We start from the raw sequence: 12,412 nt of genomic DNA on the forward strand, positions 1-12,412 counted from the left end.
CATATGTCTTCAATTGGATCATAATGCAGTCGGTTCTCAAGGGAACGTTATGCATGGAAGCTAACCAAATCAAAGCATGGGCTTAGCTGTGTGTTCACTCTCTGATTAACCAGGAGATGCTACTTTGGATTTTCCAGATCATCTAAGTGAGTGTTTGAAGGCGCTTTCCCAATACCCTCCCCAAATGAACCCTGACCCCCACCCCTCTAAAAAATTATTTTTCGTTCAGATTTCCTCTTCTATGGAAACTCAATACATTTTAAGGAACTGAAATGTTAACCCCTGAACTCTCTAACCATGGGTTTTAAATAGTGAACACATTACCTAGCAAACACTGTAGAAGTCCAGCTTAAAAAAAAAATCAAAAGGAAACTATTATAGGACTGAAGAGGTCACATTTCCCACCAGGGAATCACCAAAAACAAAAGAGCAACTGATAAACCAATATACATTAGCCAGACATTTCTTTACCCACTCATAATTCTTTTTCTATGTTCAATCTCTAATATTTTTATTAATGAGTAAGATATATTTTTAAATTTACTTAAAATTAAATCCTTGCCATTTACACTACTACCAGATTAATATCAAGTTGAGGCATTGCTAGCTTAAGCCCTGACACATATGATGTATTCAATTCTTTATGCTGAATGTAATTTGTAATAGCATAAAGTTATATCATCTTTGATGTACATAAAAGCTCAAGAAATTTGCCATGGGCAATGTGAAATGCCCCGAACAGTCAAGATTGGTGCTTCTCAAACTATCTCTGATGAACGGACAGTTTAAAACAACTCAAAATGTCAGGAATTGATATATTTTTTTAAATAGGCAATTATGCATTCAGATTTCATGGTAATGTCAAATTATTACAAAAGCTTCTAAATGCTGACTCTCACTTTCTCTACCCTTCTTGTAATGAACTGGTAGGAAATGTCTGGAAGCTGGCATCAGTCTGTGTACTCCACTGTGACTACTGCTGTTGAGATATATTATAAAATAGAAATCAAGATACCCACATTAAAGACAGGAGTCCCATACTGCCTTCAGTTGAAGTGCATTTTAAATCAATCTTTGCTGTTTTTCTTCTAATTCACTATATGCAATCATCAGCAGAGATTCAAAAGAAAGGCCAAAGAAGAAACACCAAGAAGGATTTGATAGTTTTGAGAAAGATAGGGTTGCTACAATACTATCAAAAAATGCAGTTACCAAAGCAAACTTTTGCTTCCCAGTGACCAACCAAAGTACATGGGCTTTACCATGTACTCATTCCAACAACGGCAATAAGCCTAGACACAACTGCATGATTACATAATGGTATTTCTTACCTGGGATGCCTGGTGGTGTTTTCAGATATTTTCCATTAAAATGTTGAATTACCACTTCACATTTTTCAGTAGACTCCATTCTAGAAAAAAAGGAAAACAGGAGATCACATACCTTCATACAGTTGTGCACATTCACGAGAAGTAAATAAAAATGAAGAGGAAAATTGGAAAGCCATGGAAAAGATTGATTTGAGAATTCTACCAGAATTGTCACCATGACCACCATGATTGGGCGATAGAATATTACACACTCACCATTGCTGAGACTATTACTTACTGCACTGAAAGTTGCCTAGGTAGGTGAGTCTGTGCAGAGTCCTCTCTTAGAGGTAATACTGAGTCAGTATCTTATTTAATCCACAGAATAATGTCTGGCAATTGAAAGTGCTCCATAAATATCTGTTGAATGTCTGAATTAGCAGACCTGAAAGGGAGGTCTTACTGCTCTTCATAGTGAAGGCTCGGAGGCTTACACAGATGAACTACCTTGCCAATAAGGGGCAAAGCTGAGATTTTAACTAAGGCTTGTCTAACACCAAAGCTGAGCTGCAGCTACTGTGCTGAGGATTTCACAAAACAAGCTGAGGAAATGTGCTGCTTGCAGTTTAAGGCGATGATTAACACAGTAGTGTTACTATCAGCATCTTGCCGCTTTTATTGAAAATCCACTGGGTGAAGGTACAAAAGAGAATTCTTAGGCATCTGGAATGTGAGAGGAGAACATAAACACATACACTTTAAGTCCTGAACTTTCTTATTTCTGAATTTTGGAAAATCCTCTATTTTTCATACTAGATAGCAATATTCCTAAAGTTGGTTTCTGGGGGCCAAATTTTGTCATCTCACTTGCAAGTTAATGAATGAGTATTTTGAACTCTACCACTCTAATATCGATATTGGCAGTGTTGCCCTATCCTAAGTAGACTAGGATTGGCAACATTTTCTAAATAATTAACTATAGTTGGGCTTTATTATTTTATAACATTGGATGGTGAAGATAAAAATTAAAGGGCTGATTCTGATTAAAAGAAAATCCCCCAAACAGTACACTAGAGGCAAATACAAATTTAAAAAGCAGCTCACACACATATGAAAGAATGTGTATGAAATGTGTGAAATTTGTCTAAAAGGCAAAGTGTAATTTTGGATTTTCTGCTGTTATTCATATGAGTTTTCTTGGAACGGAGCCCTTTAACTCAAGTTCTAAAACTTTCCTACACCTAAATTTTATGTGTGTTTTCAGGAGCATATTACATGCAGAGGAAACAAGATAAGGAAAAAATGTAAGCAAATGCCAAATAAGTCACACATTTATTAGAGCTACAGGAATTCAGATGTGAGAGGAATTCCAAAAGCCAAGGAAACACTGAGAAGTGGGCACAGAAGGCCAGAGAACTCTTTAGGGCAGAAGGCTGACCTGGCCCTGTGTCCTTTTAGAGAGGGTGGGGTAAGCAGAACACTGTGCCTAAGTGGAAGGTTCCAGGAGCATCAGGGCATGGAACTCTCAGATATGAGCTCAGAGATGCAGACAGGGCATCTGAATTATCAGGTTAAAGGATTCTAGACAGTATCAGGAGCATGTCCCAAAGGGGGGGCTGTAATTATTTTCTGAACAAAATTTCACACCCACAAAAAAAGGTCTTTTCTGACGTACATTCCTCTGAGGCATGGGTTGGAGGCACATTTCCCTGTACTGATAGACATGGAAAATCTCCACCTACCAAGCAACACTGATTTCCCAGGTATGAGATGAGTGCACAACGACACAGCCAAAGACTCAGAACAAGCCTATACTTGTTTTAAAACTCTGCTGGTGCCATCTTGAAATTCTTAATGATTTTCTAACAAGGGGTCTCACATTTTTATCTTTACCTGGTTCCTACAAATGATGTAGCTGGTCCTGCTATGACAGGAAAGTACAGGAAACTAAAATGACTCATTACAAAGTAATGGAAACAAATAGGTTATTATTCATTTATCAAATGGCCCAATGGTTCCATATAGGTGTTATTTTGAAGAACATCTGAAGAATGAATCAATTTTATGTCCCTTTAAGCCTAATCGCATACAGTTTTAATAAATAACAATAAAAAACAAAGAAAACATTTTGTTTCCTGCTTAATCACAAGTTCTCCCAAATCTGATAATATTTGGGTTAGAGAAGCAAGATGAATCTTCTCTCCATTCCAAATATTTAGGAATAGCTGAGTACAATTTTCCTAACTCCTCAAGGTTTTCTTTCTGTGGAATCTTTTACAGTAAATCTTCCAACTTGTTGTTGTTGTTGTTGTTGTTGTTGTTATGTTGAAAGTAGGAAACTTCCATTTCTTGGAACAAAAGATTTCTAATTCTGCTCTTTCTGTCTTCCCACAGGATCTACTATCTATTGTCTCTTAGGGACAGTAACCTTCCCTCCTACCAGAGACATGAATGGGAGAGGAAATGTAAGCCCTTAATTACTACAGATGTTACTTTATGGAATTTTTATTCCAGGAGAGCTACAGAATGAAAAGCTTATACCCCAGAGCCCCCTCCCTGCTCAATCTCTCTCTGGATACTCATCTAGATAAAAGGCAGTTAAGAATCTAAGCTTGCATGCAAGAGTCCTACAAATCAAATCCTTTCTCTTTGTCTTAAAATGACACGGCATTCTAAATGAAGACTAAACTAGATTGGAGTGTGTGTTTGTGTGTGTGTGCACAGATTTGTTGATTCTATATAATGTGTATAGTAATGTATAGGAAATACAGAGGAAGCGAAAACAGAAACTCAGGTGGCTCACACACTCTACCCCCTTAAAATATCTTTGCTCTGGATTGAAAGCCTCAAGTCTTCCCTTTTGGATTCTAAGTATGATCATCTTTTCTTAAGACTATTTTACAGCCATATCTAGCCGGATGGGGGCTGTTTCTAGCAACACAAAGACAGCAGCATAGATAGTTCACTTTGGCTTCATTCAGATTTAACTAAGTGAATGTCTGCAGTGAGCCTTTAGAGACGCCTGTCTCTGAAAGAATAAACGCAATAAAAGTCTGTTTTCTGTAGCTGCCGGCGCTTAGTGTCAAACCACGTTATGCTGTACCACCCAGCAGTGACAATTTCATTTTAATACACGGGGCACATTTTAACAAGCAAAGCGGTCCCAGCAAAGGCGGAGATGGGAAAGAGAGCTACCAAGGGAAAGGCTCAGTGCTCCTCTTGCATTTTATGCGGGAACAGAACAAAAGTGAGGCTGGAGCTGGGGCGGGGAGGGTAAGACACTGCGTTTGAATAGCCACCTTAGGAAGAAGGTGTCCATTCTCTTCTCAAGTTTCACAATTAACCACTTTGAAATGTCAGTTCATGCTATCTGCAATCTGGCCCACGCTTCAGTTGAAATTGACACTAGCATTATCAAGTGAGTCTGAAAAGGCGGCACGCCAGACAAAGCCGCCTTTACACGTCCCTTTCAGACGGGCCACTGAATCACTACAACTGCATCTATTCTTCCCAGGCGGTACCTGAACCCCCTCGAGTACCTCGGGACAGCTCGCGTGCCAGGCCAACCATTCACCCGAAGATACATTAATTAGGTTCTTACAAGGCTCCAATCATTGTATAAGGCTTCAGGGTTTTCTGTTAGGTCTGATGTTTAAATATAAATACACATTAAAGGTCCCGCTTGACATTCTTTCTTGTCTCAGTGCCTAGGAACCTGGCTTCAGTCACTCAAAACAAACCACAGAATTGTGATTTAAAAAATTTTTTTTACCACTGCTACTAAGGGGAGCCACTTTCACAGCCAATACAATTCCCACAGTCAAATTACATCAGAAGAGAGCTTGATCCAAAATTAGTAGAATGTTCTGGGTCAGACTTCACACACAAAGGTGGAAAAGAACTTTGCGAAATCATCTGCAGCCTACCTATCTCACCTCAGTAGAGAGTCTCTCAGTTTATGCTCTTAAAGGAATAAGCGTTATTAACAATAAGCGTTATTTAAACAAATCCACCCCGCCATTTATTTTAGTTAATTAGAGGTTTCCACTATTGTGAAATGTCTGTGGTTTTGCAATCACGGGCTCTGCGCAAATTATTGGCAACTTAGAATATCCAACACTGCAAGCCAGTCATCCATCTAAATCCGGTTGGAGTTGCGCAAAGGGTCAACATTAACAAATTGTTTAAAAGTACTAAAATGTGCACTCTTTCTGAGAGTTTAAAAATAAATTGTCATTGACTGCCTAATCTATTGTAATGGAAAGAAGAACAGTTGAGTCCCAGGAACAAAGACAGTGAATGCATTGAATTTTCTTCTTAGTTTTTGCATTATTGCTCTAGTTTTTGTAATTTGTGCTCTACCTGCCAAGTGCTTGACATGCTTAGGATAAAAGTGTCACAGGGGCACCGGGTGGCTCAGTCAGTTAAGTGTATGACTTCAGCTCAAGTCAGGATCTCACCATTTGTGAGTTTGAGTCCCACGTTGGGTGGCTCAGTTGGTTAGGTGTCCCACTCTTGATTTCAGCTCAGGTCATGATCTCATGTCATGGGTTTGAGCCCTACAATCGGGACTGACAGCACAGAGCCTGCTTGGGATTCTCTCTCTCCCTCTCTCTCTCTGCACGCCACCCCCCCAACAAATAAATACATAAACTTCTTTAACAAAAATAAACAAAAATGACTGTTCATTAAAATCATCAGCAAACTATTTTAAAAGATATCAATGTCTGGGCCCAAGTCTAGGAGGTTCTACTCAATTGCTTTGGCATGAAGTCCATGTTTTTCAAAGCTACCCAGGTGATTCCAGTGTATAGGCAGGGTTGAAAATGACTCTTCTGGAGCTGTTTGTCACATGTCCCAAACTGGAAATCATGGGCCAAATCCAGCCTCCAGGTATGTTTTGTTTGGACAACAAAAAAGTTTTAAAGATTCTGAAATGGTTGTCAACATTTAACGATTGGGAGACTTCCCATGAAAATGTGGATTCCTCATTTCTCCTGAAAGATAAGATGGTCTGTTCCATGTTTTCTGCCTGCCAACTATGGTACAATAAAACTGAATTTAGTCTTTGGCCCTGGTTTCTGACACAAAACTCCTAAAACCTGTGGTGATAGGAATGTCCTTTGTTACTTATAATGAGGTCCTTTTGGCTACACCTGAGTTTATGTTGATGAGATGACTCCAGATGGGGCCCCTAGATAGATCCAGAATGGGGCCGATCACCACAAAGACCGAATGATTGGAGGTTTGGAGTCTTCAGCCACACTCACCACCTCGGGGGATGGGAGAGGAGTTACAGATTGAGCTCATTCATCAGTGGCCAGTAAATGAGTCAACCACGGCCATGCAATAAAACCTCCATAATAACCACTGAACAAGAGAGTTCAAAGAGCTTCTGGGTTGGTGAACACACTGATTTGCTGGGTGGTTGGGGCACGCAGGGAGGACACAGAAGCTCTAAGCCACTACTGAGATCCTATATCATGTCCTTTCCACCTCTTTTGGCTTTTCCTGAGTTTTAGCCTTTGTAATACACTAGCATATATAAGTCAAGTGTTTTCCTGAGTGCTGCTGCTGTTCTAGTGTATCATCAAAACTGAGGAAGTCAAGGAACACCTGACTATATAGTTGGCTTGGTAGAAATGTGAGGAGCTCTTGTTATTTGGGGCTGGGGTGTGAAATGGGGACAGTGTTGTAGGACTGAGCCTTTAAACCTGTGAGGTCTGATGATAACTCTACAGGGTTAGTGTTAGAATTGAATTGAATTGAATTGTTGGACACCGAGGTGGTGTCCGACTGATATGGAAAGACAACATGTATTTGTTGTTAGAAAAACCCATATGTTTGGTTTTAGAAGTGATGGCAGAAAAAAAAAGACATCATGGCAGCCATGAACTAAAGTTTAACAGCTGTTTTCTTTAAAAAAATTTTTAGTGTTTATTTATTATTTTTGAGAGAGAATGAGTGAAAGCAAGGGAGGGGCAGACACACACACACACACACACACACACACACACAGAATCTGAAGCAGGCTCCAGGCTTTGAGCTGTCAGCATAGAGCCTAATGCGGGGCTTGAACTCATGAACCACGAGATTACGACCTGAGTGGAAGTTGGACGCTTAACTGACTCAGCCAGCCAGTCACCCTGACCAGCTTCTTTTTTCCAACAGAGCCAATTTGCCATCATTCCTACCAACCTGTATCAACTGCCAATGTTAAGGTAAAGTAACAGATGCTTAGTTATCATTGACATTGCACTCCTTTTTCTTTCCTTTTTTTTTTTTCATTAGTGAAGTCAAGGGAAAAGAAAAATAGTCAATTTATCCATGTGTTTTCTGTTTGCCCTTCTTGATGTCTTCTCTGCTCTATGCCTCAAAGAAGAGCTGCATCTATGAACAGTATTGTCTTAGCTCTTTTATGGGACAGGTTTTCATTGGGTTCAGCCACTGGGGGCCTGGTGGGAGTAGAGAGAAGTCTGGCTGGTTCTTCCTTATTCTCTCTTCACTTTGGCACTGTCTCTCTGGCCTGGATTGCGTCTCTCCCAGACTCCAGCTGCTCCAGGCAGCCCTTCCTCCAGGGCTCTGTGTCTTGCTGCCTCTGGGAGCACTCCTGCATCTGTCTTCAGCAGTCTCAGGGTAGTAAGAGCTTCCTTCTGGTCATTTCTGGGTTTCTCAACATCTTTTGTCAGATCCCTGCCTTCTACCCACACTTCTGCAAACACAGCTTCATTCTACTTTCTTCAGTTGAATCATTTGGGGTGAAATTTTGTGTGCAGCCAGCATGCTGATGGCTATGCCATAAAACTATCAACGCTGGAGGAACAAAATCATCCTGGAGGCTGTGTGTTTCAAGAAAAATTTAAGGGGAGGGGTGAAGGTTTCTTTTACACTCAGTCTGGGAACTGCTTGTTTCTGAAATTATCTGCCTACCTCTGGTTGACATCATAACCTAAATCTGTCTTTTAACCAGAGGTTAATGTTTTCAAAAGAAATTTTGGTAAAGAAATGGAAGAACATTAAATTATAAACACTGAAACTGAGATAAAAGAGGAATTTATAAGTATTGTGGGTTCAGATCTAGAAAAATCCTACCACTACATGCCATTGGAATTCATTATCACTTTTAATCAATCTCTTTGAGCCGCAGGCACATTTGATTCCTAGATATTATTCTCCGTTAGATCTCTTTTCTTTCCTCTATGAAACAGTAATTTTGCTTTCTTTCTGTTTCTTACCTATGCCAAAGTTGGCCCCACCTCATATCTCTGATCGCTTTTTCCCTTTAACAGGATTCCCTCTCCAACCTTACCAAGAGGCTTATCGGCTGCTGGTTCCTTACCTCAGCTTCAATGCTCACTCTCCTCAGAGAAGTTTCCTGTCTCTGGCTTCTAGCCTCTCATTCTGCCATACTCTCAGTGTACCTCTCTGTTTGATTTTGGTTTTATATCTAGAACAATTATGGGTAGTGTATAATGCCCAAGATATATTTATTGGGTGAAATGAATGAATAAATAAATACATTTTACATATTGGAAAAAGGAGGTAAATGTACCTTGTCCATGAACACAGATAGGTACAGAACTCAGATGCAAGCTAAGTTATTTCTGACCCATTACACTATGTTCATAACCACACAGAGTGAGTAATTGGGTTGATCCAACTCACAGAAAGCTGAGAATACAGGAAAGATACTAATAAAAAGATTCACACTTGTGAGTCCAAATGATATCTCCCAGTCTTTTTTCTTTATTGGCCAGAAGCAGACAACCTACCTCACATCCCCATAGCCTTCTGATGGTCTGGGAGTCCCCATTATGGTTTGTCCTTACAGCCAGAACAGGGCAGAGAAATCTTACAGGCCCCGAGTACACACAGTGGTTACTGCTTCCAACTTCAAGGTAACAACGTTCTCCAATTTTAGTTTTACATGAGTAAATGATATTCAGAACTCTCATCTTAGCCCATAGAGAATGATTTTTGGGATTCAGTGATTTCATTTTATGATGATAAAACAAATATGTTTCCCCTCCTCTAAATTCTTATAAAGCCATGAGTTGAGTCCAGGAGATTTCAAAATTAACGACAATTTGATGCAATTGTATTTATTTGCTTGTTTGTTTGTTTGGTTGACCGGTTGGTTGGTTGGTTGGTTTGGGTCTTCAAATCCAGGGCTCTGAATATACGGAAAGAAAGCAGAATGTTCTCCTATATCTCTAGCCATGATCATGATTTATGGATGAATGAAGAGAAAGAGACAATGGGCAGAAACAGATGGATATAAAGGAAAAAACACCTAAAATGAGAACCAAGATCAAGAAGCTGAGAATGGACCAGGAGTTTATTCTCCAGTGGATCACATTTGCTGGCAATTAGGTGAAGAATTAAAATTACTGAAAGAATTTGGGGCACCTGGGTGGGTCAGTAGGTTAAGCATCTGACTCTTGATTTCTGCTCAAGTCACGATCTCACTGTTCAAGAGCCTGGGCTCTGTGTGGACAGTGCGGAGTCTGCTTGGGATTCTCTCTCTCTCTCTCTCTCTCTCTGGCCCTCCCGTGCTCTCTCCCTGTCTCTCAAAATAAATAAAATAAAGATATAAAAAACAACAAACAAACAAAAAAATAAAATTACTGCAAGGAGTAACAGCTTTTATTCTCTTCGATCTCAGCAAACACTGTAACCTCTTTTTGTGTAAGCACAGCTGTGGTTTAGATTACTAGTCACTACATTTACACTTCAGAGATTTTCTTTGCTCACATTTGATGTCCTCATTCCATATAGTTTTGAGGTAGTAAAGGCAAAACTACTGCCAAAACAACAAGGGGGGAATTTTCAACGCAAAGATAGATTCAAGGTGGATACGATCAAAACATATAGTTAATGATGAAAACGCAATTAGATGAGCTAGATGGTCATTTTACAGGGTCAGATATTTGCCTACAAAAGAAGCCTTGGTATTTGCCTTGTGATTTTTTACATTCCATCTGTTCATTATGCTTGTTCTCAAAGTTTTGCTATATTTCAGCAAGTGAGAGCAGATAGGGAATGAGACGTATCTGGGAGTAGAAGGTGTGTCAAAATTGTAACGGTACTCAACACTAAGAAAAGAAAATACAGAAAGAATATTTTTAACCTGCTATTCATAACTGATTTTTAATAATTAGGCTGGCATTTATCTGCCTATAACCATAATTATTTATTTATTTTTGCTTTACAAGAAGAAAGAACTGAAATTATTTAATTGGAAAACGCGTTCATTTAGTCAAGAGGGGGTAGAACACAGGGCTGCCCATATGTTAAAAGTCATTCAAACAAAACTCCATGAGAATCAAATTAAGAGTCCTGAGGAGGGGTGAAAAATACTGCAAAATACAAAGGTCTCTGTGCTCAACGGTCTCACGCTCTTTAGCTCACCAGGGGACAGTAAATGCATTGCTTAAAGAGGTTCTATGTTCCCAGATGTTGAAGCTGGATTAATTGCGAATGTTTACCCCCCATTCCTTCTGCACTTTGGGTCATTCTTCACCAGCCTCACATAACACTCTTTCAATGTGATTTTTGTTAGACAAATGGTCTCATGTTTCTGGGAATGGGAAATGGATAACGTGAACACACAGTCATGTCCCTCTAGCCTCAGGCTGATTTATGCTCTGATCCTCACTCTGGAAGGCAAGGTAGTCTGTTGACACCCATGAGCTCTGCAGTAGTGGGTCTGACTTGTCTGTCAGCATTCCCACCATAAACTGCTGTTTTTAGAGGTTTATAACTTGGCTATAAAATGCTGCCTAGAGGGCGGTGGATCTTGCAAAATTGTTTTAAGTTACAAGAGAGTAGAAAAAAAAACAAACACACACAAAACCCATAAACATAAAGAAACATAAAAAATAAAATAAAATGTCTGTAATGTGACATATAGCTCATGCTTCTGGAACTTTGAAAAGGCTATAATTGTGCTGTCTGTGCACCCTACTGGCATTCAAATCTATGCTTTGAAGTTCAGTGTTTTAAATATAAAATGAAGATACTACCGTTACTTTGAAGAGATGGTTATCAAAGCAGATTAATGTATAGCTTGCAAGTAAAATAATAATGGGGGGAGGTTCTTTCTAGTTAAAGAATTTTAGGATCTCTTGCACATGAATCAAGGACCACATCCGGGGTTAGAAGTGACCAATGGTAATATTCAAAATGAAGCCTTCCGAAAAATGTATTCAGGTTATGTGAATTGAGAGAGTAATAAATTCAAGAGATACATATGATTTACCAGGTACAATTAAAGGCCGACCATTCTCCCAATCAAATAAGCATTCTTTTTTAATGGTGCCTGCGGCACTATGAACTTTTAGAGGAAGAAACAATTTGTAAATCAATAACAGTTGAGCTAACTTGACTGTAGTTTCCTCTAAAATTCCAGGACACCCATCTCAGAATTGGCTTATTATCATCAAATGATCCTCCCTGCAAACCATTATAGTCAAACACAAACAAAAAACAAAACCGAAACACTTGAAGTGATTTCTTCTGTTCATCATCAAAAATGTACTGAAGATCAGTTGTGTGTCAGACAACATTCTAGGTGCTGGGACAGACAGGAAGAAGACCATGACATGGTCCTACACTTGAAGAACAGGAAGGAAGATGGATTCATGACTCATGCATGAGAGAAAGTGCTGCAGTGTGATGGAGGTATCAACAGGAATCAGCTCCATCGAGAAACATTTCTAAGAATGAAGTCCAGCAATTTGAGATTTTGCAGGCCTTCCAGATGATTTAAGAACCAGTCCTAACAGGGGTGCCTGGGTGGCTTAGTAGGTTAAGCGTCCAACTTTCGCTTAGGTCATGATCTAACGGTTCGTGGGTTCGAGCCCCGCGTCAGGCTCTGTGCTGACAGCCCAGAGCCTGGAGCCTGCTTCAGATTCTGTGTATCTCTCTCGCTCTGCCCCTCCCCCACTTACACACACTCTCTCATAAATGAATAAATGTTAAAAAAAATTAAAAAAAAAAAAAAAGAACCAGTCCTAACATTCTGAGGTAATGTTTCTCAAAGTTTAGAGAGCATGAGAGTCACCTAAAGTGCTTGTTAAAACATTGGGGCACCTGGGCGT

The 12,412-nt window shown here is 39.6% G+C and overlaps 1 protein-coding gene across 1 annotated transcript in view; it reads right to left on the minus strand.

Moving 5' to 3' along the window:
* Nucleotides 1-12,412, minus strand: part of LOC120224136 (RNA-binding motif, single-stranded-interacting protein 3-like) — a 420,254-nt gene that overhangs the window by 237,834 nt on the left and 170,008 nt on the right. The window contains exon 6 of the mRNA XM_039222358.1: nucleotides 1,332-1,411. Coding sequence (XP_039078289.1) covers nucleotides 1,332-1,411 — 80 coding nt within the window. The remainder of the gene's footprint in view (nucleotides 1-1,331; nucleotides 1,412-12,412) is intronic.

This window comes from Hyaena hyaena, unplaced genomic scaffold (assembly GCF_003009895.1).
Source record: "Hyaena hyaena isolate Hyena2069 unplaced genomic scaffold, ASM300989v1 scaffold_1117, whole genome shotgun sequence".
Classification (NCBI taxonomy): domain Eukaryota; kingdom Metazoa; phylum Chordata; class Mammalia; order Carnivora; family Hyaenidae; genus Hyaena; species Hyaena hyaena.